The sequence below is a fragment of the Aspergillus thermomutatus genome (genome assembly GCF_002237265.1).
Source record: "Aspergillus thermomutatus strain HMR AF 39 chromosome Unknown NODE_71, whole genome shotgun sequence".
Classification (NCBI taxonomy): domain Eukaryota; kingdom Fungi; phylum Ascomycota; class Eurotiomycetes; order Eurotiales; family Aspergillaceae; genus Aspergillus; species Aspergillus thermomutatus.
Genome location: NW_020798120.1, coordinates 88124 through 114447, shown reverse-complemented (window position 1 = coordinate 114447; position 26324 = coordinate 88124). Strand labels below are relative to the sequence as shown.

Genomic DNA, 26324 nt, shown 5'->3' with positions numbered 1-26324 from the left:
GTGGGGACGCGGGGAGGGCGGGGCCACGGTTTTCACCAACCGCTTCGCCCGCGCACCCGGGGACGGTGAAAAGGGGGCAAGCCCCCCCCCCCCCCGCCCCCCCACGGGGTGTCTTTTGTTAACAAGTAGAGCAGGGACCGAGTACATGCCGTCATTGCCAACTCTGGTACAAACCAAGACAGCAAAACTTCCGGCCTCAACACTCCCAGTGGCGACGCTCAGGCTGCTTTGTCTTCGCGTGTATACCGGAAGGCTGGATTGAATCCTGCGGATACATCATTCGTCGAGGCCCACGGCACCGTAAGCATCCCATACGGTGGAATGGATCTGGGCTGACAGGCCTCTGGATAGGGAACTCAAGTAGGCGACCGAGAAGAGATTGCATCCATCTCCAAGGTCTTCTGCGAGGGTGTTGCCAGGACGGACGACCTCTACGTTGGCTCCATCAAACCGAACGTCGGGCACCTCGAGGCGACCTCTGGCATTGCCGGCCTGCTCAAATGCATTCTCGTGCTGAAGCATGGCCACATCCCGCAGAACTTGGATTTTATCAAGCCAAAGCCATCGCTGAAGCTCTACGAGAGAAATATCAAGGTACGCCTGCTGTGCTGGCTCCAAGTCTCCGAGCTAATGTCTACTAGATCCCGACAGAACTTACGAAGCTCCCGACGCCCCGTAATGGTGGGCCGGTGCGGGTGTCTCTCAACTCGTTTGGTTACGGGGGGACCAATTGCCATGTTATCCTTGAGGCTGCCGACTCTGGGAGGAAACCGAATGGAACCAATGGTATCAAATCCAATGGAACCAGAATCAATGGTACAACGGCCAATGGAACCGACACGAATCAGAGGGAAAGTATGAAGAACGAGCTTTCGGACCCAAATCAGGCCTCCTTGTCGAACAACACAACGGCGCACTGTCCGGAACTGATTGTTCTCAGTGAATCGACTGAGAAAGCGTTGTTATCGCGCGCCCAAGACCTTCGTCTGTGGATCAAGACTCACCAGATGGCGCCACAAACTCTGCACAGCCTATCCTACACGCTCGGAATCCACAGGTCGGCTCTTCCATACAGGAGAGCCATTGTCGCATCGACGACGGAGGATCTCGTGGCTGAGCTCAAAGTACCGGGGCCTCAGAAGAGAATCGTGTCGCTGGCACCTGTCACGTTCGTCTTCTCCGGGCAAGGCGCCCAGCGGCATGCAATGGGTTTGGAGCTCATCCACTCCTCGCGCGTTTTCCAACTATCGATGTCGGCCATGGAAGATGCACTGCGCCGCCAAGGTTGCCCGTGGAAGCTGACGGCCCGAAAGCGTCCAGGGGGGAGGGTTGGGTGTTCCAGAAGGATGCGGATGGCCATCTCAGCCCGGTCATTCGACTTCTTGTCAACTTGAGAGCCATTGGCGAGACTCGCGAGGAAGAGAACCGGCCTTTCGTTCAGGATGCGGTGAATCGACTCGACTGGAACCTTGACGCCGACTTCATGACAGGAAGCTCATTCCTCCAGGTGCTCTCGTCTACCCTGGGCTTAGAGGAAAGCACGACACACGGATTTGACGGAACCAAAGTGTTTATTCAGGAGTCTGACAAGGAATACCTTGTTACGGACCAGGCCTCGTCCATATGGTTTCGAGATGCCGTGCGCTATGTTGAGGAGAGCAATGCTGGCATGGTGACGCCTCAGCAAGTCAAATTCTTTGGCTGGATGAAGAGGTGGTTATCCTCGGACTATTGCCGTCAGATCACCTCAGGCTTGACTCCGGAAGAAGAGAAGGGCATTCTGCAACGCATTGAATCGTCCGATACCTCGGCCCAGCTGCAACTCCTTGCCCGCGTCGGCAAAGCCCTCCCTGGCATCCTGACTGGCGAAACCCAGCCCTTGGACGTATGCTGGAAGGCAATCTCCTATCGAGGTACTACGAGAGTGGCATTCTTGTCGGCCCCTATGAAGCCGTAGTGGCGTACCTGAAGATCCTCACTTTCAAGAACCCGCGCCTTCGCGTCCTCGAGGCCGGTGCGGGGACGGGAGGCTGCACCAAATGGCTCTGCCGCGGGCTTTCCGGCCAGAACGGCGCCGTCGGCCTCCCCGTCGAGAAGTACACCTTTACGGACGTCTCCAGCGGATTGTTCGAGGACGCGCGCCAGACATTTGCCGAATGGGAGGACGTCATGGAGTTCCGGACGCTGGATGTGGACACGGAGCCCATCGAGCAGGGCTTCGAGCCTGGGTCCTACGACGTGGTGGTGGCGGCCAACGTGCTACACGCGACGAGGAAAATCGACGTGACGATGAGCCGCGTGCGCAAGCTGCTTAAGCCGGGGGGCAGCCTGGTCCTCGTTGAAATCGAGCCGAGAGGCGCGGCCTTTGGTCTCGTGGCAGGCTCGCTCACCGGATGGTGGGCCTCCGAGGACGATTTCCGGGTCGACAGTCCGCTGCTGTTCCGCAACCAGTGGCAGGATGTTCTGGCGAGGAACGGGTTCGGGGGGATTCACCTTTCCTGGGAATGCATGATGGTAGCCAAAGCTGAGCCCTCGCCAAGCAACGGGACACTTGCCGGGCACAGCATCGTTCTGATCGGAGACGGCGTTGACGACCATGTCGTAAAGACCGCCGCGGAATTCGCCTCCCGCGATATTGATGCCATAGAGTGCCCGTGGGAGCAAGTCAACGCCCAGGAAGACAGCCTCTATGTTATCTTCGACCGCGCGGAGAAACGGCTCCTCCTCGACCCCCAGCCCCAACTATTCGAGACGGTCAACGCCCTCCTCAGCGCCAAATGCCGAGTCCTATGGGTGCTCCTCCAAGACACAGCTGACCCGCCGCCTCAGCCTATAAGGGCCTGGTCAACGCCTTTGTCCGCGTTCTCCGGCGGGAGAGCAGCAACACCGGTCTCGTCAGCCTCGACATCCGCCAACCCGCTCTGCATCCGGAGATGACGGCCCGGGTCGTCGCCGACGTGGCACGCAGGCGCTTCTGGCCGGCCACGGAGGACGCGCCGTCTTTGGAGCCGGAGTTCGCCTACGAGGACGACCGCGTTCTGATTCCCCGTGTCAGGCCGGATGCCGAATTCTTGCAGTGGGCCCGGCGCGGTACGGCGGGGCGGGGAGCCGCCGACGAGACAGAGACTGCCCCCTACCAGGGCGACCGAGTGCTCAAGGCCGAGGTCGCGACACCGGGACTTCTGAGTTCGCTGCGCTTCGTCGACAATGACATGTCGGCTGCTCTCGGGCCATTCCAGATCGTGGTCAAGGCCGAGGCCCACGGCGTGAATAAGGACGTCGGCCTTGCTCTTGGCCAGAGGGGTCCCGGCGCCCATATGGCTGGCGAGTTTGCCGGCGTTGTGACGGCTGTGGGCGAAGATATGCGGAATTTGTACCGGGTAGGCGATCGCGTCATGGGTTTCGGCTCACAGCCGTTCAGCAACCTGTCGCGCGTCCATGGACATCAGGCCCACAAGACGTCCGGCTGGATGTCCGCCACGGTCGCGGCATCCATTCCGCACGCGTACGTGACGGCCTATCACTGCATCATGGGAACAGCCCGTCTCGAGAGAGGCCAGTCGCTTCTGATCCAGGCTGCGTCCGGAGGCGTGGGCCAGGCGGCCATTCAGCTCGCCCAGCATATCGGCGCGGCGGCCATCTTCTGCACAGTCAGCACGGCTGCGAAGCGAAAGCTGATCATGGACGAGTACGGCATCCCGGAAAATCATATCTTCTCCGGCCAGACGGGGTCGCTCAAGCGGGGCATCATGCGACTCACCAATGGTGAGGGAGTGGATCTGGTGCTCAACTCGTCGGCAGGAGAGGCGCTCAGGGACAGCCTCGACTGCGTCAAGTCCCTGGGGACATTCATTGAGCTGGGGAAGAGTGAGATGCAACAAGGATTCCAGCTGAGCATGGCTGCGTTCAACAGGTCGATAACCTTCCACGCCTTCGATCTGGAAACACTGTCGGCTCGAGACCCCGGGCGCGTCCACCGTATGTTGGGCGACATTATCAGCCTGCTCGAGTCCAAGGCATTGCGTCCCATACACCCGATCACCACCTACCCCATTGATCAGATTGAGGATGCATTCCGCTTCGTAGGCTCGAGGAAGCACACCGGCAAGGTTGTCCTCCAGGTCGAGCCTATGTCCACGGTCAAGTGCCTGCCTGCCAAGCCCCGGCCGCTGCGGGTACGCAAGGACGGTACCTACGTCGCGGCCGGCGGCCTCGGTGATCTGACCTCGCGGATCTGTGTGTTTCTGGCCTCTTGAGGCGCCGGGCATGTGGTGTCTCTTTCTCGGCGCGCCATCGACCACGAGACGAAACAGACGTACATGGCTGCGGTCAGGGAACATGGGGGCGAACTTCATATCCTCCAGTGCAATATCACAGATGAAGAGAGCATGAAACGCGCTGCGTCATACTGCGCCAGGCTGCCCCCCGTTAGGGGTGTGGTGAACGGTGCTTTGGTGCTTCGGGTAAGTCGTCAAGTACTTGGCCATTTCCAGTTCGATACCATCTTCTAACACTTTGGAATAGGACCGGACATTCGCCCAGATGACTGTCGAGCAGTGGAAGCTACCACTCCAGCCTAAAGTCTTCGGGACCCTCAATCTCGACAAGTTCTTTGCCTCGCCTGATTTGGCCTTCTTCCTAACCCTCTCCTCGGTCGTGGCCGTCGTTGGCAAGGCTGGTCAGTCCAACTACGCCGCCGGAAATGGCTTTCAGGACGCTTTCGCTCGTGCCCACGCCGGCCACCCTCACACGCACTACGTCTCGGTCAACGTCGGTGCCGTCTCCGTCGACGCGCACGGCGCCCTCAAAGAGGCACAACAAGGCGACATGTCCATCGGTGGCATGAGGGCGTCTCTCCGGCAGAACAGTATTATGGACATCTCCTTTGACGAGTTCTTTGCTAATATCGAGTATGCCATGACCGGTCTCGCCCGGGACCACCACATGCACCAAACAATCCAGGGTGTCACGCACCAGTCCATGTTGGACGCCAACGACGAGCACCTTCTTGAGAATCCCGTCTTCAGCCAGCTGGCTCATTCCCAGAGGAAGCAAGCTGCGGGCGCCACGCAGACCGACAGGATTGACTTGAAAAAGGCTCTGGGTAGGGTGAAAACGATGGAGGAGGCTGAGCAGCTCATCCGGGACGCCACGCTGACCAAGTTCGCCGTCTTCCTTGACCGGCCGATCGACGACATCAGGGTCGATCAGTCGCTTGCTACCATCGGTCTCGACTCCCTCGTCAGCATCGAGTTGAAGAACTGGATGGTGCGCACGTTCCAAGTCAACCTCCAAACGTCGGAGCTGGGCGGTGCTGGCAGCATTATGGCGCTGGTGGCGACGGTGGCCTCGCGGTCGAAGCTGATCCCCGACGACATCCGCCAATCGACAGAGAATGAGAAAGTCCCAAAGAATGGCCAGTTGGGGGGGCAGAATCATGGCTTCTACTGTTGCAGGGCGAGCAAGGAGCTACCTTGTCGACCTTGACGAGGCAGTCAACGACCTCCTCAACAGCATCGGCCATTTTTCCCACACGCAGGAAGAGTATGCGGAGCTCAGCCGCAAGGCCCACGCCCTCGCTGCACCGGGCAGTCTCGGCCGCAGGCTGTACAGCCAGCTGCGCGCCAAGGCCGACGACCCAAGCGTGGAGAGCTGGATTGCTGGTCCCCTTCTCAAGGCATTGCACCTCAAGCGAAGATATCCTCTGGTGCCATTCAGCAGCTTTCTCGGCACCCACTTTGACAGCGCCGTGCCGCACTCACAGGCCCAGCGAGCGGCCGCGCTTACCAGGGCCCTGTCCGAGTTTAAGCATGACCTGGATTCTAGGAAACTGAAGCCCGACGTTCTGGGAGAGAGGCCAAACTGCGGCTACTCTCTGACGTGGCTTTTCAACGCCCTGCGAGAGCCAAACGTGGGCTGTGACAAGATGATGAGGTATCCGGGGATGGAACACGTCGCCGTGTTGCGAAGAGGGCACTTGTTCCGCGTGTCACTCCGGGAAGGAGACGACATCGTCTCGTATCCGAAGCTGAAAGCAACATACCAAGCAATCCTTGACCTCAACCTCGAGGAAAAGCACTGGACGGGCATCCTGACGACAGACAACCGTGACAGTTGGGCCACTGTAGGTCTTGCTCTCTGCCTCTGTACCGCTTGTTATACTAACTATGTCCCCAGAACCGACAGAAGCTCCTCTCGATGGACGCGAGGAACGCCGCGTATATCAAAATGCTGGAGGAATCCGTCTTTGTCATGTGTCTTGATGACGACAGCCCGGTCACGCGTGAGGAACGGGTCCGGTCCGGGTACCTTGGTGACTCGTTCAACCGCTGGCACGACAAGACACTACAGCTTGTCGTCACCGCCAACGGCCGCTCCGGTACCATCTTCGAGCACTCCATGATCGACTTCATGACCACGTCGCAGATCTCGCAGAGGCTCCAGCGCGCCATCGACACCCTGGACCCAGAGAACGACAACCCCGGTCAGGACGGCGAAGCCGTCGTCGTCGATCCCGCCAGCCTGGAGGAGATCCCCTTGGTGGCGACGACGGCGGAGATCGAGGCCCGCATGACGACGCTGCGCGACAAGTACGCCGCGACCACCGGGGCGAAGATCTACACGCCGCACCTCGTCCCGTCGTTCGGCAAAGCCGTCCTCCTCGCCCACTCGGTGCCCATCAAGGCGACCGTGGACCTGACGATCCAGCTCGCCAGCCGGCTGTACTTTGGCTACCTGCCGGCGAGCTGGGAGACGGTGTCGACGGCGCACTTCCACCTAGGCCGGCCCGAGACCGTGCAGGTGGTGCTGAAGTCGGTGGTGGACTTTTGCGACGCGGCGCTCGACGGCAGCGTGCCGTAGGCCGAGGCTCGCGCCCAGCTACTGCGGGCGGCGCGCGAGACCAACGCGCAGATCGTCAAGGGCGGCGAGGGCCGCAACTACTTCCGGCTGATGGACGTGCTTGAGGTCATGAGCCACGAGGCGCACGACGAGGGCGCCGCCGACGCCGTTCCCGAGCTGTTCTCCGACCCCGTGTGGAAGAGGAGCTACCCGCGCCTGATCATGCAGACCATGATCGAGAAGAAACTGGCCCAGGATCCCGGCTACACGATGGAGGACCCAGAGAACGTGTGGATGAACTACACCGTGAACGAAGATTCGTGAGTAGCCCCGTCCAGTCCGGAGCATGCAGCTAACGTACTTGCAGTCTGGAGGTGTGTTTTGTCAGTCCTCGAACGGGCGCCGAGCGCTTCAAAGCTGCGCTAGACCGTGCGGCAGATATTGTCAAGACTATTATTCAGGCTGGTCGGGCATAAGGGGTCGCGATGGGACTGGAATTCTGGTGCGGGAAAAGCGGATGTTCACTAAAAAGTTGTAGCGAGTATCGTTCAGGATGAGGGCTGCACCGACCGCCATGTCTTCCGAGGAGGAAAGGCGGGCGATGTGGGCAGCAGTCCTCTGTTGGGACAATGGATTCATACCTTCTCGTGGTGTCCGGTGTTAATCCCCGTTGCGGGAGACCAAATTGAATCCGTACTCTATAAAGAGAATGCCTAGTGCACTACAGTGAGTTCTGGCGGCACATTGAGTCATTAATTACAGAGTATGTGGCCACTGTACTGCCCGGTCCGCGCTGAACGCGCGGACCGCCATCCACCCGCCATAGCTATGGTGCTATTAGTAATTTAGTATTCTGCTTATAAACGGCGAGCTGGACTTCTGTTTTAACCGCCGCCTAGTCACTGTAGACTGTAAAGCACAGTCACCAGAATGCCCGACTCCACCATGCCGTCGCCCATCGGCACCCAGCAAGATGAAGAGAAGGCCATACAACCCCCTGTCGTCTCTGAGAGCCCTGCTCTGGACTCAGCTCTCCCACCAGAGGGCGGCCTTCGAGGTTGGCTATGTTGCGCTGGCGGTTCCCTAGGTCTGTTCGCTACCTTGGGCTTCTTGAACGCGTTGAGTCCTTCCTTCCGCGAAAAAGCTTTATGACCCGGTCCTTTTGCTGACCTGGACAGCATTGGTATCTTCCAAACCACCTATCAAGAGACTCTCTTGACGGACTACAGCTCTTCCGACATCTCATGGATCTTTACAATCCAGCTCGCTCTCATATGGGCTCCAGGTTCCCTATTCGGCCGCATTGTAGATGCCTACGGACCGCGCCCGGTCATGCTCCCATGTACCTTTCTTTGCCTCTTCTCACTGTGCATGACGAGTCTTAGCACCGAATACTATCAGATCATCTTGGCGCAGGGAATTGGTTATGGACTCGGAGCTGGAGGTATTTTCACCACCTGCTTGGTCTGCGTGAGCCAGTGGTTCGTCAAGCAGCGAGGCCTTGCTCTGGGAATTACTGTTGCGGGTAGTAGTATTGGTGAGGAGCAGACTATCCCATCAGTGTCTATGACGTGCTGATTTGATGTGTGACCAGGGGGCGTGGTATTCCCATTCTTTCTGCAACTGGTTATGGAAGACGTGGGATTCAATGGCATGGTACGCTACACGGCGCTGTTCATAGGTATCGCTTTAGTTGGCGCCTTCTTTCTTCTCGGTGCGCGCCTGCCTCCTAAGAAATGGGACTCAGAAATGGCATGGATTGACTTCAAGCTGTTCAAAAACCGAGGCTTTGCTTTCTATGCCCTCGGCTCATATTTTGTGATGTGGGGATTATGGGCACCTTTCGATTATCTTCCTAGCATGGCCCAATTGTCGGGAATGTCGGATTCGCTGGCCCTCTACCTGATCGCTATCGTGAAGTAAGTTTTGTTCAATCTTGTTGTCCCTAGCAGAGCTGACCTGAGGGGCAGTGCTGCTTCACTTTTCGGACGAATTATCCCCGGGCACATCGGAGACAAGGTGGGATACTTTAACATCATAGTCACGTCCGCCTTCCTAAGCTGCATTGCGATCCTCTGTTTATGGCTGCCTTTCGATTACCATTCTTCAAATGCCGGCCTCATCGTTTTTGCTGTGGCTTACGGCTTTTTCAGCGGCGCCTTCGTTAGCATCATGATGCCATGTTGCGCAAAGTCCGGCAGCCTAGAGACCCTGGGGAGACAGATAGGTACTTATCAGGGTGTTATAGCTATCTCGTAGGTCTTCGTTGGCCCCATTTGAATGATTTTCTATTTTTTTTTACTGTACTGATGTCTAGCAGCACTCTTACTGGCCTGCCGATCATGGGAGCTATCTTGAAAAGGCAGGATGATTCAACCTATATGGGCATGCAAGTATTTGCCATTGTGACCATGTTTCTCGGTTTCGTGTTCCTCTTGGTTTCTCGTAATGTCCTGGCTGCGGCTCACGGAACATGGAAATACTGAAACTTGTGACTACGTCGTCGAATTTATGCACAAAACAGGCCCTGCTCGGGCAATTCCGGCATGAGGAATTGCATAGGCCTAGCGGCCATGGAGTAGATGTGGAAGACGATGGTTAAAAAGGAACCGCCTAAACCCGGAAAGAGGAGCCGGGGCAATACATACATAAAGAGAACGAGAGCCAGGAACACTGAGGTAGCTTCGATCGATATTTTAGTCAACGGAAGTGAAAGGGATCAGCACAAACAATAGCCGGCATCCATCACTCAGATCGAGGTTCTGTCTGCTCGGTCCAGGGTTAGTTCCCGCTTGGTACACAACACAGTAATTTTATATCGCAGTAATAGCAATCACAATGTCTTCCCGTCAGATCTTGAATTGGTTGTGGTGGTGCCTGCGTACAGGTTTTACAGCATCAGCCCATACAATGATATTCGAAATCACACAGTTTCCCAATGCCTGCATCTACGAATGTACCTTTGATGAGTCATAACCAGCGAATCCCCGCTGTTGTATGTTTTTGGTAGTTCTTGAATTTTGTTTTGCTTCGTTGGTTATGCCCTTGCCGAAGTCTGCCAGTCTGCTCAGGTACAGTCATGTACGAGAGGTGAATAGCCATACATATCAGGGCATGTCCTGCAAACCTCCGCGGAGCAGTTTCATCACTAGAAAATGTTGGGAGATGCGCAAGTTCCTATCTTCTATACATGGATAGGAAAGGAAAAGATATTCTCCTGCTGAAATCGCACAATGTGAACAGGTAAAGAGGGTTCATCGTTCTTCGATCTATGCCAAAGGAGAGACGTCAAGATGAGACTTTGATTATACATATGATACGAACCACGAAATTTGCTGTTCCGACAGTAGAGCGGGCACTGTAGGTGGATAGATTACAAAAAAGCAAATAGGAAAACATCCGTAGACCATAGCTAGCCCAATATCAAGGCACCATATGACCGTCCCTATTCAACGCTGGGATTTCGACCGAGGGTGGGTTATGTTCAGTTAAAAGTCCCTCGAACAGACATCTCCGATGCAATACACAGGCAAAGTACTTGGCCATAGCGCCTGCAGGTCTCATTCATTTATTTACACTTGGTCTAGAGTTCTCCCAATACGGCGGTTCAGCTTTACTTGACATTCGTTGATGTCTCCAATGCACTGCAGGATGCCAGCCAAGCTCACCGGACTGGTTGACATGCGGCATAGTCTTATCTTAAAGAAGCCTTCATATTGTAGATCTCGTCCTTGTGATCGCGGTTGGTTAGTATTCGCTTAAGAAATGGTTATCCTTTCAGTCGTCTTACCCAAAATCCAGAGAGTATCTCAAGGCAGGTGGTCAAGCCTCCATGCTGCCGGAGGAGCTGGACGAAGTGTATCCCACTCCTCAGCCATGTGGGCAAGATACTTGGAGAGCTGAAGTTGCTCGGACCAATACGTTCAGTGCTCCACCACATGCACTTGATGCACGCTCTACAGAGCTGTAAATCAGTTCCAGCCACTACCCTCACGCATGTACATCTCCACATCCTCATCGGGATCGTAAGTATTCTCCGCTAGCTGCTGACCATCCATCCAATTGGCCACAAGCTGGAATACCTCTCCCGCTCTCTCATGTATCCTGAAGGGCAGAACCTGGCCCTTGTGGTTGACTGCAAGATACAGCACCCAGCCCTCCTCACATGCTTTGCGGTCCGCAACAAGAACAAGCAGACTTTGAATCTTGTCCGTTTTAGATTCCGTCTCCTTTATCTCCGCTTCACTCAATGGCTCACGGGGCCAATCACGAGCTGAAAGCCCGTCAAACTGATCTGGACAGTGCTCTAGCGCTGTAACCAGGTACCAAGGTACGGATCCTGGCGTTCCGAGCGCGATTCCATTTGAGATATCTGTATCATTGTCATTGCCGCGACTGAATTGTTCCTTGTTGTCAAAGATGAACTCTGGGTCCATGCAGTCGTTGTAGCCTTCTTGTCCACTCTGGTACATGACACGGGCAAATAATCGCTTGTAAGCCGCGTTCGCAGCATCTTGACTCTCATTGTCTTCTTGATCGCCGAACCAGGTCCGGATCCAGATCCAGATCATGCAAGAGATCTGCCCGTCTACCGCAAGCTCGTCGTCCGAGAGAAGGTCCTGCGGGAAATGAGGGGGGAATTCATCAGGAGGATCCATGTAGTAGTCCTAATGTAGTCACAATGATCAAGTTAGGGAAATAGAATAATAAAATGGGGGTAAATGGCCAAATTACCTTGCGGCCGTATTTCCCGAGCCGAATCCACTTCTCAACTAGGGATCTTTTCTGCTCTTGTTTTGAGAGCGCGGAGTTGGGGTCCCACTCTGCCTGGATGGTGAGTTAGGAGAGTGAATATGGTGGAGGAAGCAAGCCATGCAGCCCAGGACGTATCAGGAGGAAAGAACTGTCCTCACACTGACCATGACGAAATGGTCGAATGGCAGATACCCAAACTCGGGCAAATCAAGGCCGTCTCTCATGAGGAGAGTTGGTGGAGGACCTGCTCCACGAGACTGTCTCTTGGTCTCAGTGAGTCGTCTTCTTCTTTCTTCTCAGACTTTCATTCGGTTCCCTAATGAACTCACTGAATATGAAAAAACATTCAGATCGATGATTGATAGAAGGCAGGATGACTTACAGGATTAGGAGGCGGAGATGTGGTTGTGATATGGCATATTGCAGCCTAGGCGTCATCACATGCTGCTATGGCAACTCCTGTCGAAGCATATCGACATAGCGCAGTAGTGAAAAGATGCCAAGATGCGCAGTGTTAGGTTCACTTCGAGGATCGAAGTGTTAAGGAATCATACGGCATGTTCCATCCGAGGTCAGTTGGACTTTAGAGCCTGTTCCTCTACGGTTTATAGATGGCATGCCGTCAGAAAAGTGAGGGTCAATACGGATAGTGGGGATGGATTGAGCGACTTGGCAAATGAATTCTCTGATATGAAGGACCAGAGAATTGAATTTTGCCATACAAGCCTTTATTGTTTCGTGTCTGCTTGGGGAGCAGCGAATATTTGCTCAAGATAGACTCCCAATGATAGCATGCATGCAAGGAGTGTACTCTGCTGTACAGGTCATCTGACGATAAATCTCTTTGCCAAAAGACCAACCATGCAGCCCAGCGAAAAGAAACCAATGCAGACTGGTAGGGAGATACGAGTTTCCATATCCTGGGCCGTAAGAGGTTGTGAAGGAGAAGGTTCAGCATCTCGAAGTCGATCACGGCTTGTCCCATGGTCAAAAGTATCCTCTGCTCTTGTAAAATGCTCCTCCTCGTATTCGATTGTTATGTCTTCACCAAGCTCAGCAAAGTATTCCTGCAGCTGGCAAATTTTATGACGCACGAATCTCTCTCGCTCTTTATGCTGTTCAGGTATCGTGGTGACGTTGTGGACCCTCTCTGCAATGGATGAGCGCGCTCCCCAGCAGTATTCATCTAGTAACTCCCAGTAGATCATGTCAACGGACGACACCATCCGAGAAGCTAGAATAAACCAGGCGCTCTTGTCTTCGATCGATCTTCGCATACGTGTTGAAAGTCGGTCCTGGGGTTTTGTCTTACTGGTTTCCTCTTTCTGCTGCAAACAGTTCAGAAAAATCTCTGCCCTGGGGAGAAACATATCGAGAAAAGCGTCAGCACCGAGTTCATTAATGATTCGATGAGGTCGTTGCAGCAGGAGCCACGATGGAATACTCCCGGCGAACTGAATGGGAGCTGTATAGCAAAACTCCCAGTCAATAACTCCCGTGACGCGGAGAGAGTCATCCACAAGCACATTTCCGGGTCCAAAATCATCGCAGAACAACTTAAACGGGCCGTGATTATCTTCCTGGGAAATGAAATCCAAGGCTATAGCTTTCATCAGATGGCGACAAGCATACTTCTCCCGGCAATCTTCAGAATCATACACGCTGTTCCGTTGTTGCTTCAGGTGAATCGACTGCAGTTGCAATAATGATGCAATATAATCGGTAGAGCTGTGATAAACGCTTGAAGGTGTGCAGTTTCCCAACCCGCAAGTCCGCATAAGCTCGTTGACTTCCAGCGTCCCAGGCGGGCCGTCTACCACATACTGCCCACATTGTTGGTCTTGACCTAGGCAACCGATGTGATCGAAGTCGAGCTTCCAAAGCTCTAGAAGGATCTCGGCCATCTGGCTATAAAGAGCCCCCAACGTTCGAGAGTCAATATCGGGGTTCAAAATATCCTCTTTCCCGGGCATGTCTTTTCGAAGGATCTCCGACATTTTCCTTCCTTCAATCCAGGTCATGAGGATGAAGGGCCCAAGCCCAGTAGGGTTCTCATGCGCTGCTCCATGGGCAATGACGCGAGGGACAGGAATCCGGGTCCTACTAGCAATGAATTGCATGAGCACGGCCTCTCGGTAGACTTTCTCGTCTAGAAACATCGATTTTCCAGGCAATGGAAATCGAATCAGCCAGTCCTCGCCGCCATCTTCCCAATGCAACCGCAGGCTAAAATTGAATGAGCCACAGTGCATTGACCGGAGCAAGCAGTCATCGCGTTTTCGGTAACGGTTTGCCAGGTCACAAATCCCTTTGGATGAGGTGGAACACAGCCTGATCCACTCTTGTTTAAGAGCGTCGAACTGCCGAAGTTGAATGTCATCGAAATCCATAGGTCCAATCTTAATATGGCCTTGGTGCAGCTTTAATCAAGTTGAGAAATTTGAGAAGAAAGAGGACTCGGTTGTTGTCTAACATGGTCTCGAGAGCATGAACAGTCCTCCCTTTTCTCAAGCCAGTTGTTGACATAATCACATGACTGCTGTTTCTGATGCATGACCTATCACGTGACCGTCTTACATGTTTCATAGACCATGGTGATTATGACTTACAAGCATGGTAAGGAGGTCAAAAGGACCTAGTAGGTTCTTAAACAGCTCTGAGATATAATGGCTTTACGTTTAGCGTTTGAGACACCATGATGAAAGAAGCACATCTTAAGCAAAACAAGTCAAAGCCTCTACTATGCACAGCAGGCACAGTCATAGTAACCTCTCGCCCTCGCTTGGGTCCTTCAGAGAAGCACAAGTTTACCCTTATCCCCCTCTCTTCCAGCTTGGTAGCTTCGTCGTCTCCTAGGGGAGTGATCTATCAGCTTTTGTAGCTATCGCAGAACTGAGGTTTATCTAACACTTAGAGTGGTTGCTCAACTCCCTAGCCTCTCTTCGTTTTCGCTCCCTTTCGCGCTGAGATGATCTACCAGCCTCAGTCATGAGAGTTATGTTGGTTTGATCCATAAGTGCTTCATTTAGAGCTGCGCGATCTTCGGGGCTGAGGGTTTTCCTCTCGCTGGCAGTTCCTTCCAAATTCCTCAGGCTGGCCTCTGGGCCATCGGCTGCCCGCTGATCAGAGTTCATTTTGATTTTGCCTTTTTGTATGATTGTTGCTCTTGACGAGAGTTCTTACTATCACTTCATGCGAAGATGTGCAACAGGGGCTGCTTGTAGTAGGCCGTGTGGGAATCAACTCATATAGTACACCTACCCCGCTTCAGACGAGGGGTAATGATGACAAGGCTGCGATGTTGGCAGGCGAGAGGGCGGGCGATATCAGACATCCTGCGGATGATCAATTTGTTCATCTGCACCCTTTTCTTTACACTTATTTGCCTTTCATACCTATAGTTCTGGCAAAGTAGTGGCAGCCCTGATTCCCAAGGGAGTATTGGCCTATATCAGCGCGTTGTTTTACTAGATGTGTCAAGTTGGATTCTGGTCGCGTAGGTCATGCGATAGTGTATAATGAAGGCCCCGAAGCACATGTGCTCATTTGGACATCGTCTGAATTTGACCGAGAGCTTGTTTGAACTCGGGAGGTGTCCACATTGCAAGTACCGAAGCAGCAAACAAGTGTGGTGCTCTAGACCCGGAATCCAGCCAGCAAGGCTAGGAGAGGTTGCAGTAAAATGACCTCGAAGCAGATATCCATAGCTGGGCACAGTCAGATTAGTGTCTGTCAATTGAATTGTCAAGTCGTAGCCTTACCGAATGAGTCAGTCCCTGAAAGTGTCTAAGTTTGGTCATCCAGCTAAGGTTGGTGCTTAGGTGCAAATTTGACAAGAAGCGATGGTTCCGATAGCCTTGGTAGCCTGTGGGTTGGGTCGCAAGAGGCATCCTACATCCTCCCTGTTATGCAGGTGGTTGCAGGTTGACGATTGTTAGACGCTCCACCGCACAATGTTTCAGTGACACGAACGGGCGCTCTCAGTCCGCAGCTTTCGACAAAGATTGCTGGGCTAGAGACGTCAATCTTCGAATGAAAGCTTCAATAATCACAAAGGGCGGAAAACGCCTGCTCTGCTCGACACAATTTAGCTGGTGGAATATGTTGATTGTGCTCTCTAGGAGATGGACATCATCTCTGACTCCACACTGGTGGGGAGTTGAGCGTATGCGCATGTAGAGTGAAATACTCGACGTCAGAAGGAATTGCGCATATATCCTGTACCAGTACGTCAGAACTAGCGCGTCGTAAAGCCACCGACACTACTATTCAATGCCACTACTTACCAGAATGTTTCAGGGAAGATCAAATGACGAATTCGACGCAGATATATCAAAGTGGATCGTGCTGCCTCATAACATAACTCCATACTTGTGGACGGAGGAGACAGACTCTGCAAAGCGGGAGTGCTGCCGACGATGCTTGCTCCATGAATCTTAGAAAGACAGTGGTAGTACTCAAGATGGACATTCACCCCCCGTAAACTGAGATCATGGATAAGGTAATCTGGCACGTTTCCGCTCACAACGGCATCCGGTTTACACGCGGCGGGAAATAGGGATTTCAGGTCATTCAACTCCTGGTCTAGTTCGCGGATGAGCTGAAGTCGTCTCGCTTTCGACTGGCTCAGACTTTGCTCGGAATAGAGCAAATGGTAAGTCTTGGATTTTAGCATAGCCAGACGAAGGTCCGAGGGGTAAAGAAGCTCCTTAGGTGACAACTCGGACGTGAAGAACTGGTGATCGGATGATAGTGCGACATAGTTTTCAGGTAGAGTCAAGTCGCAGTCAGCGTCATTGATCATCGGTGGTTGACATTTTCGAAGCGACATTTCTTTATCCACGGCATAAAGGGTCCAGAACAAAGCCCGCAAGTGCTGATGTTGATGCTTTTCGGCGGTAGTTTCATAAGTCGCTCTAGCTCTGTGTGCCCCCAAATTGAAGAGGATCCGGACGGCCATAGCGAGTAGCATTTCTGCTGTTTGCGGTTGACCCAATGGGGCGATATAGAGTGCCTTCGACAGTCAAACACGGCATAGAAGAATTTGGCAGAGCGTCGACTCACAAGGATAATCAAAGCTTCTAGAGCTCGGAGGTTGGTATGCTCCATCATCAACTGGGGCAACACTGCAAGCACTGCTTGCACGTAAGCATCAGGATCTGCATCAGCAAATGCAGGCTCTTGCCGACGAATCCGGGTAATCATTGCCGTCAAAGCTGCTAAACAGGCCCGGTCGGCAACATTCGTCGCATAGCCATCGAGGTCGGAAGTGTTAAGTAGACAGGTCAGCGTGTCAATGTCAACAACCGGATGGATTGAATACAATCTATTACTCGCAAAGTACTCCAACGACGACTCGATCAGACGGCGTGGGGGCCATTTCGGCAAGACTACTCGGGCAGGTTTTGTGCGGAACTGCAAGTCGAATGAATCCGCAACCCGGTCGAACAACTCCTCGAGGTCGAAGGTGGGATCTGTTTGAATGGATGCAGCAAACCCAGGAGTGCAGTATGCAAGATGCCACCGAAAAGCTTTCAAGGTTACATCGAAGCCACGAGAATCGAAGAGATCGTTGACGAGCCCGGAAGATTTATGGAGACCGGGACTAGGACTCTGACGGCCCTCCCTCTCCGCTCTCAAGGCCTCTTCCAAACGGCGAACTTCAGCTCTAGTCTCTTGCAACTGTCTAGCCAGGTACGGTCAGGATCGAGATGCAGATAGATGCATGTGGGAAGAGGCCAATCTTACTCGCGTACTGATTTCCGCGGCTGAGTCGGCAGCGGAGTGAAGATACAGGGAGCAGAGGCAAAATGGCAAGGCTCACAGGCCGGTTTGGCTCTATCGCAGCGAATCTGCGCGGATTGGAAATCAAAAGGTGGTGATTAGTTCGAGTGATCTCTCTATCCTCAAGCTGTCACGTGTCCTCAACGAACCTTCCGCTGCCGGCATCGATCACAGGCACTTCGCAGTCTGCCTCCATAAGGCGCGGGGGCAGTAGTGCCCATCTAGCTAACCAGAATGTCAGGTCAGTCGGCTATAGGGTACAACTAAGCGAGCAGCTATGCCGAAATGGGCGCTGAAGAGACGATTCATTGCATGATTTCAGGATTGAATTTGGGAACAACGCCCGAGTCTCCGAGTCTGCGGCTGCTAATCCCGAGCCTGCTGAGTAAGCCGGCGGTGGGCCACCTTTCACTCGAAGCAACTCTACAAAAGCAGTCGTAAGTCCATCCTCCGTTCTTCTATCCAAGTGTTTCAGGTTGTGGTAGGAGGAGTCTATCTGGAGAGTTTAAAATTAAGGCCAGAACGTCATCAACCAACACACCCGCCCGGCTGTTGTTAGCACGGATTATTTCTACCACCCTTTTCGGCCATACAAGGTATTTGTCAGCCTTTTTTCCTTGCATTTGCGTACAGATAGAAGCAACCCAAGATAGCATTCCCGCCATCGGAACATTCGAATCACGATTGGCTGCTTCAAACGACGTTATCGGGGAAAGAATGGCCAGCAGGACGAGGAAATGGGCTATCAACACCTGCGAAACCTGATTCTCGGGGTCCAGGAGATGCCGGACATCGGATTGAGGCAAGCGTTAATAATGTTGGTGAGATCGACATAAGCTGCGCAGGAGGCTGACTGTTCCAGAGAAACGAGGACGTCAAATAGCAGCTGGTAGAAGATTTCTTCGACAGGATGCTGTAAAAGCGGGCTCACAAGACCCAGTGAGCGAATACCGTCCGAAGCAATCCGACTATCGATCGTAGGAAACCTGCCAAATTGTACTTGCATGTGTTTCATATGCGAATTTGGATCAATCGAGAAGGATCCGTGCAGATTCCGTTGAAGCATCAGCCTAGTCACTAAGCCGCAACCTCGGAGCATCATGATATAATCGAAAAGGCCATCAACCATGTACGAGGATTGAAAAGTCAATATATAGCAAGCTGCCAACATCGCATCCGCGTCTGCGTCACTGACCTCGCCTGGCGCTCGGGATATTGCTTCATTCAGTCCCCGTAGAGCCCGTTGGCGATGTCGCAAGGCCTCAACAGGAAGGGCGGACCCGGTGAGAAGTGCTAGATGCGACGCAGATAGAGCAAGGATGGCGTGCATCACATATTCATGCTGCACCAAGTGTCAGTAAGCTGGCTTTGCGTCCATCATGTCCACTCGGGCCTTACTTGATATGTGAGCGCCGGGAGTACTCGCTTATAGACATCATCATTCCCAGCCGGCAGGTGCGGATGAGCGTCGGTGATGAAGTGTTGCAGGAGGCACATATCAGCAATAGTGAAATCTGCAGCTTGTCCTCGGGGCTGCAGATATACCAGTTGAGTTGAGACATCCCGCGCTGGACCCCCGAGGTACTGAAAGTCGTTCTGTAGCCCAGGCGGGTATACACAGACCAAACCCTTTCCACGGCAATTCTCGCAAACAGGATGCGTCTCCGGACACTGCTATACGTTTAGTCTGTTGCACGAAATGTGTAGTAACTTCGGTGACCCTCTTACCTTTACCCTCCGGATTTTGCAGTTCAAACACCCTCGTCGGGATTTATTGTGGGGACGAATTCGCCTCTTTGGTCGCGACTTTTCTGGCTGCTGTGTTGAAGCAGAGGTGAAGTCTTCCTCTTGCCGTCCAAGCCACCTCAGATTTCCCGTGCCAAATACCAGGTAATCCGGATCCATTGTGGGATTCACCCTCTGCTTTAGTCGGGACGCCAGAAGATTGTAAAGTTCCTTGCATGTACAGCTTCCTTCAGGGCTCTCTGTCTTCAACATATGGAGTCTTCAAGGTAAAATTGGTTGCCTGGAGATGACCCATAGGAAGCTGATTACGAATACAATATCGAGGAGCGGTGGAGCATTGTTCCATTGGTTGTCAATGGTCTTGAGTGGGCTCTGTTCGTATTCGCACTATCTTCGGCTCGCACTCGCATTTCTATAGTTTGCATTTGGCGGAAATCGTATCGGAATCTAAGGGCTACACACTATGCATACACCAGAAATGGACAAGCTGTTGGCCTTGCTAGCTATAAATTGACCTTATTCTGGCTGTCAAAGTATCTGTCTCTGAGAATATCCAGATAAGAACCAGATTCATATGCAATATGAAGACGATCCATTGTCTAACAGCTCTCAGCGTGTTCAGTGCTACACTGGCTCTGCCAGAAATTGCTGCCAGGACCAAACAGGGCGTAATGCACGGTGTCCAAGTGCATGGCAAAGTAGATGCCTTCCTTGGGATACCATATGCCAAGCCTCCCATAGGCGACCTTCGATTCCGCCCTCCACAGCCTCTCGACGACACCGGTGACAACCAGATAATCCGCAATGCAACTCAGTTCGGCCCTGTCTGTTATCAGTTTCGGTATAAGACCGTGTTAGGAGACAACCTAGCCCCGACTACCCCTGAGTCGGAGGACTGCTTGTCTCTGAACATCTTTACACCACGAGCACGCCGAGCATCCAAATTGCTGCCCGTTCTGGTCTGGTTATACGGGGGTGCTTTCAACGAGGGAGGCGCCAGTGTTCCATGTAAGTTCTGTGCAAAATCCTCCTGGATTATCGGTGCCAATCCGTGGATGTTACTCATGCTCGCTTACCTTAGTATTTAACCCTACGGGCCTCGTCGCGAACCACCCCGAACTCATTGTTGTCACTTTGAAGTTCGTACACCTCATCCTGAGTCCCCCTTCACGTTGCCTCCCCATTCGACGTGTTCAGAGTGCTCATAACGCTGTAGTTACCGTCTCAATGTGTTCGGATTTCCCAACTCTCCCGCGATTCCGATTGACCAACAGAATCTTGGTATTCGGGACCAGCGAGCTGCACTGGAATGGCTGCGAGAGAATCTCGCTGCATTCGGTGGGGATCCAACCAGGATCACACTTGGCGGCCAATCTGCAGGTGCAGATTCTGCCGCATTGCTGACCTATGCATTCAAAGACGACCCGATCGTGCAAGGTCTGATCTTGCAGAGCGGGATTCCAGAATATGTCGGGCCCCAGGATGATTTTGTGTTCATCCAGGCGGCAGACAGAGTCGGATGCAGAAACGCTGCGAACAGAACGGATGAGCTAAGTTGCATGAAATCAGTCCCAGCGCCAATTCTGCACCGAGCGCTTTCCAACCTTACAGTGAACCCATTCGGTACGACTGGAGGTGCTCCAATGATTGATAATATCACACTTTATTCCGCAGAAGAATATCAGCGACTTGGCTCGGTTGGCTCTTTTGCGAATGTGGTAAGTGTGTCATCGGTTCTTATACATATCAATTCGCTAATTTTGTTTGCGACAGCCTGTCCTGATGGGCATCACTAACAATGAAGGCGATGGGGTTCTGAACTGGTCTGAAAAGGGTGTCAACAAGACCCTTTCAAACATCCTCACAACCACATATTTCAACTGTCCTATGTCTCAAGAAGCCTTGTAAGATCGAGCTAGCCTCCGGGTACCCGGTATAGGCTGCTAACGAGAAGGTCCAGCTTCCGGGCGAAGCATCAGGTTCCAGTGTGGCGGTATCGCTATATGGGAGTCTTTCCAACTGTGACTTTCTTCTCATGGCTAGGATCTTACCATCAGGGTCAGTGATATATTCTGAAGCACCTATAGATGTGCGTCTCACCCATAGTAACATGTGTCACAGCGGATATTGCACTTGCATTAGGGTCGTACAGGCATCTCAAGCCTCACGAAAAGCCGCAGTGGTACGAAGTGGCTGCCAGCGATTACCTTCAGAATGCGTGGGCAGCATTCATCGAGTCTCCGGCGACTGGACTGTCAAGGAAGATGGGTTGGCCGATGTACAATCCGAATGGTATAGTCCCTATGCTTTTGTTGTCTCGGTCTGAACCAGTGCCCTGATGCTGAGAAACTACTCTGTAGGCACGACGCTTGTCGAACTTTTCGCTAATAATACCCCCACTGCGCGCCTCCGAGATCCCGCTGAATTCGATGCTATTTGCTCCAATCCACCTCCGATTCCATCAGACATCTGGTCCCAAGGCCCTCCTTGACTTAGCGGTCCCACTAGAAGCAGCGGAATGTTCCATGATCGAGTTCGTGCTTGAGGAGGATAGCAGTAGCCTTAGCTGTGTGCATATTTGATATTGACCAAGCGGAGATTGATCCCTGCGTGACTGTGTTTTTTAAGACCTGGAGCCGTTTCTTGAATATAAAATGTTTGCCTAATAAAGAACGATTATTATAAGCCATTTGGACCACAGCTAAGCCTTGTGATTGACATTAGGCAATAGCAAAGTATTGGGGGCTTGGGCATCTGCACAGCCCCGCCATAATATCAGGCCAGCATCGCAGGTGGCAAGGTGTCGATCATGCATACCCCATACCCAATAATGTATTGTCAAACTTATGGAAGCAAAAGAATATAGAATTATCAAACACCATGCAGATCATTCAGCCTTGTAGAGGCAACTATATAACTTTTTGCCCAGTCAATGAAATATATGCGTGATGAGGAACATATAAGTCATAACAAATCTCCTCTGGAGACGGATTTCGGATCTATAAAATAGCCAACCTCATCTACTCAGTCAATCTATACCAAAATTCAAGCTATCAGTTTTAAATTCGGGGTGTTACGTCCTTGGGTTAACAAGTCCATTCAAGCAATCCTTCAAAGACAAGCCGGCCAGATACCTACACGCTCACAATGTGCTTCGGCTCATCCAAATACGACGACGAGAGATATACTCCTCCTCGACGGTCCAACCACCCTGGATACTACTACTCTGGTCCAAACAATTACAACTACAATTACGGCTATGATAACGCAAAACACCGAAACGGATGGAAAAAGCGCCGTAACTATGGACTGGTGGCCGCTACTGCAGCAGCAGGCAGCACTGCCGGGTGTGGAGGAGGTGGAGGTGGGTGTTAAATGCCTTGAGGGAAATGAGACTGAGCGTCTCTTATGATTGGATTCCTGCTTCTATATGATCTTACGTACTATGCATTGTTTATGTCTTTATATGTGGATTTTGTGAGCGTTGAATTTGAACTCTGGAGGTACATTAGTTGTCTCTTGGACAGAGAAGTTAGAGTACGGAATCGACAGCTCCATGGCCATAACCGATTTAGAAAGTAGATAAGAATGCGTACAGTCATCAAAGTGTTGAAAGTCTCAGGTACATATTAACATAACCATGAATGTCCTGACTTGCGTAGCCAACAGAGCACTAAGAATCGAGGTGTCTAGTACACGTGTGCCCGGAGTTCGGGATTATCCAGGGCACCCCATTCAATGAGCCTTTGACCGTCCCAAACAGCATATCCCCAATCCCAACGCGGAGAGTACGTGGCATATGAGTACATATCCTCAAAGAGTTGAGGAGAATCCTGCCGCTCTTCGAGCCACCGCTGCGTCCAGGCGACGTTAGGCCGCTCGTGCGGAGGCAGCGTCTCCAAGTATGACTTGAGACCACTGAAATCCGCGCCGAAGTTGAACCTATCGGCAGGGTATAGAAGAGGCAACGCTCCGGGATCTTCCCAACTTGGTTTGGGCCAATATTCAACAAACGAATGGGTAAGAACGACCGTGTTGGCGAGAAGCAAGTCGCGGCGAGTTCTAAAATTCTGTTGACGAAGCATCTTGACAAGGAATGTTGGTACCATGTAGGCTAAAATTTCCCTCTGGTCATTTTCGTGCACATCCAGATGGTCAAGGTCCAAACTACAGCGATCCAGAGGAGGCCGCTCTTCGGGAGGAAGATCGCAGAAAAAGGTAACACCATAAGCCACAAGGCTTTTTGATATTTCACGGTATGGCTCAGCCCATCGATGATAGCAATGCCGCCAGAAACAGCTGAATTCTTCGACTTCCCATGGCGCCATGGGTCCGAAGAATAGACGCCACGTTTCTTCATCCATGAAAGTAGGCGTCCGGCGAGTTCCTTCAAACCAGTCATTTTCTTCTTCGGGGTAGTCTGCGCCCAGGGGAAGTTCAATCGGACCGAATATGTTGCCATAAATCTGCATCCGATAGAATGCTCGAAGGAAGCGTCTCTGCTCCGTTCTGGATAGGGTCAGGGGTAAAATTTCATCCTTCCATCTCTCCAAGTCCATCCACTCAGGACGGGTTGCTGTCCTGGAGTAATCGTCGAGGAGAAAAGTGGCCATTCGATGGAGATGCAGTAGTTGAATTGTCTCCTCAATATCAGCAGGTTCGTCTGGAAACGGCCATGAAGATAATCCCAGGCGGCGGATCTCTTCACTTCGCCGTCGGCTGTCTAATAACGCAATAATCTTTGCCCGATTCGATGGCTTGACAGCATATAGCCCTCTGGACCGAACGGCAGCTACTGCATCTGCGATGTCTACAAGTCCATCATACGAGCTCTGTAGAAGCATGTAGAGAAGCTCTTGTCTCACGAGTTGATATGCTTGGTGATGTGTTGGTGATGCGAGTACAAGTGATCGAAGGGAATCCAGGTCATCAAGATTGAATAAGATAGAAATCTGCAATTCCACTGGTAAACCTTCGAATGTTGGCCGGTTCTGCTACCTCGGTTAGATAATTTATTTTCTGTTTTTGACACGGCGTTCATCATGGGTCTTACTGAGTCTGCCATATTCAAGTTTTCAAGTGAGGACATGAATCGAGGCTGTCGGAGAGGAGGAAATAGAGGATGTGCTCGTTAGATCCAGCAGAGAGATATGACTCCGTCCTTTGGGCGCCTTATGTAATATGATTACACGGCTGAGAACATTTTCACTGGACACTGGGCGCTTGCTGGCGCTTTTTCATTGCACGGCGGGCACTTGAGCACTTTGATCATAAAGTCGGCGCTAAATTGTCATTGTCTCTTTGACTGTCATCCACTGGTCTGCTGCGCACTAATTTACCGCCAGGTACGGAGTCCATTTGACAACCTAGGACTTATTCCCGTGGCTGTGGAGTTCCTCTACTATCCATCCCTCTGTTATGTTTGGAAATATAGACAGTCTCCGAGACTCAATGACTGTGGGAAGGCTTCGTCTTAGGATGATGTTAGTTCCCATGTACTACGAGGAACGCCTTGTTAGGACCGAGTCCGATAAAGTGATCAGCAATCTTCTATCGCATAAAACATGACTAGGATATTGCCTCCAAATGACCATTGTCTCAATGTGCAAGCTGTAGCAGATGCATAAGATAACTGTTAGGACACCGTCGCAAGGGATAGATGCCGCCTTCTCCAGGGATGCGATACCTAACCGCCAAACATCACGTCGTAGGCAGCGACTTGTCTGATATTTTGGTAACTCTCGTCAAAGGATGTATTGCACCATCCGAGAGGCAGCTCACCCCAGGACATCGAGAGATGTTGGGCTTAAAATAGGTCGTGAGATAAAGGGGTGGCTAAGAAGTCGAACGGGATGCCAATGAATGCGAGTATATCAGGCAGTTGGCAAAACAATATGTGTTTTATCGTTTCTATGCGCCAGGCCTTCGCTCGAAATTCAAGCGCTAATCTATGTTGACGGCAAACATGGGGTTTCTAGATTCTGGAGTAGACTTCTCCAAGGTATAAAGATACGTACAGATGTCCACGAGCTGGCTATGCCTGTACATTGTCGAGATCATCCAATACTCTGCCAGACGTTTGTATATTCTAAAGCCCTGGGCCTATTGCTCTTCCCAGCTCTCCTCTCCTTCGTCTGATATTCATCACCTGCGTTTGTTCGAGTTTTCCTTTTTCCCGCCGCACACATTACAATTTCTGATACACAATGAGCCGGAGTCGGGCCCACGACTGGAATAAGGAGAGAGTCATCTTGGACAGAAGAGGCTCCGACGGGGAGTATGATATCCGTTCTCCGGGCGACTCTCACCGCAATGCTCGACCTCAACCGAGCTACTACGGGCCGAACTTTTCGGACGTCGAGAAGCGTCGCTCATCATCTCTGGCTTATGGAGATATCAGGCACCCTGTGACGCCTGATCGCTACGGCAAGCGCCCACAGCCATATCCTCCGCATGTGGCCAAGGAATATGATGAATACAAGAAGTATGACAAGCTATATGCAAAGGCCAAGGCAAAGACGGCCGACAATAAGACTCTCCTCAAGACTCCGGTGCACGACGACAAGTATCGGCAGAATATAGAAATGGCTCGTGACCTTGCGCATGGCAGCAGGGTGGCAGCGAACACGTAAGTACCCGACACAATATCCGAATGATCGGTCATTCAGGCACTTACATTCATCCGTCACTCTCCAGTGCTTCTGCTGTCCGAACTGGGTTTGCTCATAAATACCCATATGCGTACGACGGCCTGAGAGGCACGCAGGGGCATGAAAGGGCAATTGAGACTCTTCAGAAGGGGGCGAAGAATGCCGCCAAGGCAGAACGGAGTGCTTCCAGATTACTGGCACGGCGATGATCTACGGCTGCTATGGCCTTTCCCTAGCATTCGTAGGTTTTATCATTTTTTACCGCTATATATACTCGATAGGGTTGATATTGTGTTGGCTTTTTGGAATTTGTATGTCAATCATCAACGAGATCTGTGTTTGAACAGGGCTTCGTGGTAGAGGCTGGATGGAGCAAATCTCTCGAATACTGCGAGATGATATGAACCTATGGATTCTGGGGAACAATGGCAAGCGACCCTAAATAGGTTCATACTACTAAGACAGGGTGATATACCAGTGGTCGTGGTTATCTGGATATAACAAAGGGCTTCTTTAATAAGGGACCAAGCAAGCTATTTATCTCACCAA

General features: G+C 52.1%; 7 protein-coding genes across 7 annotated transcripts; 5 read left to right on the top strand and 2 right to left on the bottom strand.

The window, feature by feature from the left end:
• Positions 1–145: 145 nt before the first annotated feature.
• CDV56_108373 (uncharacterized protein) lies at positions 146–7316 on the top strand (the record flags this gene model as incomplete). The annotated part of the gene is made up of 13 exons (XM_026761992.1): positions 146–150; positions 210–300; positions 352–594; positions 642–1209; positions 1314–1913; positions 1958–2793; positions 2838–4238; positions 4314–4463; positions 4525–5420; positions 5467–6124; positions 6178–6804; positions 6862–7160; positions 7208–7316. 13 exons carry the CDS (start codon positions 146–148, stop codon positions 7314–7316), a joined length of 6483 nt encoding a protein of 2160 aa, XP_026615276.1.
• Positions 7317–7770: 454 nt separating this feature from the next.
• On the top strand, positions 7771–9326 carry CDV56_108318 (uncharacterized protein; the record flags this gene model as incomplete). Its single annotated transcript, XM_026761937.1, has 5 exons — positions 7771–7931; positions 8019–8377; positions 8435–8759; positions 8811–9095; positions 9161–9326. The coding sequence occupies 5 exons, from the start codon at positions 7771–7773 to the stop codon at positions 9324–9326; spliced, it is 1296 nt and encodes a 431-aa protein (XP_026615275.1).
• A 1485-nt stretch (positions 9327–10811) lies between these two features.
• CDV56_108026 (uncharacterized protein) lies at positions 10812–19377 on the bottom strand (the record flags this gene model as incomplete). Its single annotated transcript, XM_026761645.1, has 11 exons — positions 10812–11507; positions 11575–11667; positions 11760–11852; positions 12456–13821; positions 15882–16609; positions 16660–17281; positions 17352–17447; positions 17529–17604; positions 18130–18721; positions 18778–19050; positions 19108–19377. The coding sequence occupies 11 exons, from the start codon at positions 19375–19377 to the stop codon at positions 10812–10814; spliced, it is 4905 nt and encodes a 1634-aa protein (XP_026615274.1).
• Positions 19378–19706: 329 nt separating this feature from the next.
• On the top strand, positions 19707–21616 carry CDV56_107946 (uncharacterized protein; the record flags this gene model as incomplete). The annotated part of the gene is made up of 7 exons (XM_026761565.1): positions 19707–20133; positions 20207–20264; positions 20342–20843; positions 20899–21029; positions 21086–21183; positions 21247–21417; positions 21486–21616. The coding sequence occupies 7 exons, from the start codon at positions 19707–19709 to the stop codon at positions 21614–21616; spliced, it is 1518 nt and encodes a 505-aa protein (XP_026615273.1).
• Positions 21617–22272: 656 nt separating this feature from the next.
• On the top strand, positions 22273–22500 carry CDV56_107916 (uncharacterized protein; the record flags this gene model as incomplete). The annotated part of the gene is made up of 1 exon (XM_026761535.1): positions 22273–22500. The coding sequence occupies one exon, from the start codon at positions 22273–22275 to the stop codon at positions 22498–22500; it is 228 nt and encodes a 75-aa protein (XP_026615272.1).
• Positions 22501–22814: 314 nt separating this feature from the next.
• CDV56_107874 (uncharacterized protein) lies at positions 22815–23969 on the bottom strand (the record flags this gene model as incomplete). Its single annotated transcript, XM_026761493.1, has 1 exon — positions 22815–23969. The coding sequence occupies one exon, from the start codon at positions 23967–23969 to the stop codon at positions 22815–22817; it is 1155 nt and encodes a 384-aa protein (XP_026615271.1).
• A 1362-nt stretch (positions 23970–25331) lies between these two features.
• CDV56_107801 (uncharacterized protein) lies at positions 25332–25984 on the top strand (the record flags this gene model as incomplete). Its single annotated transcript, XM_026761420.1, has 2 exons — positions 25332–25753; positions 25822–25984. 2 exons carry the CDS (start codon positions 25332–25334, stop codon positions 25982–25984), a joined length of 585 nt encoding a protein of 194 aa, XP_026615270.1.
• Between the last annotated feature and the right edge of the window lie 340 nt (positions 25985–26324).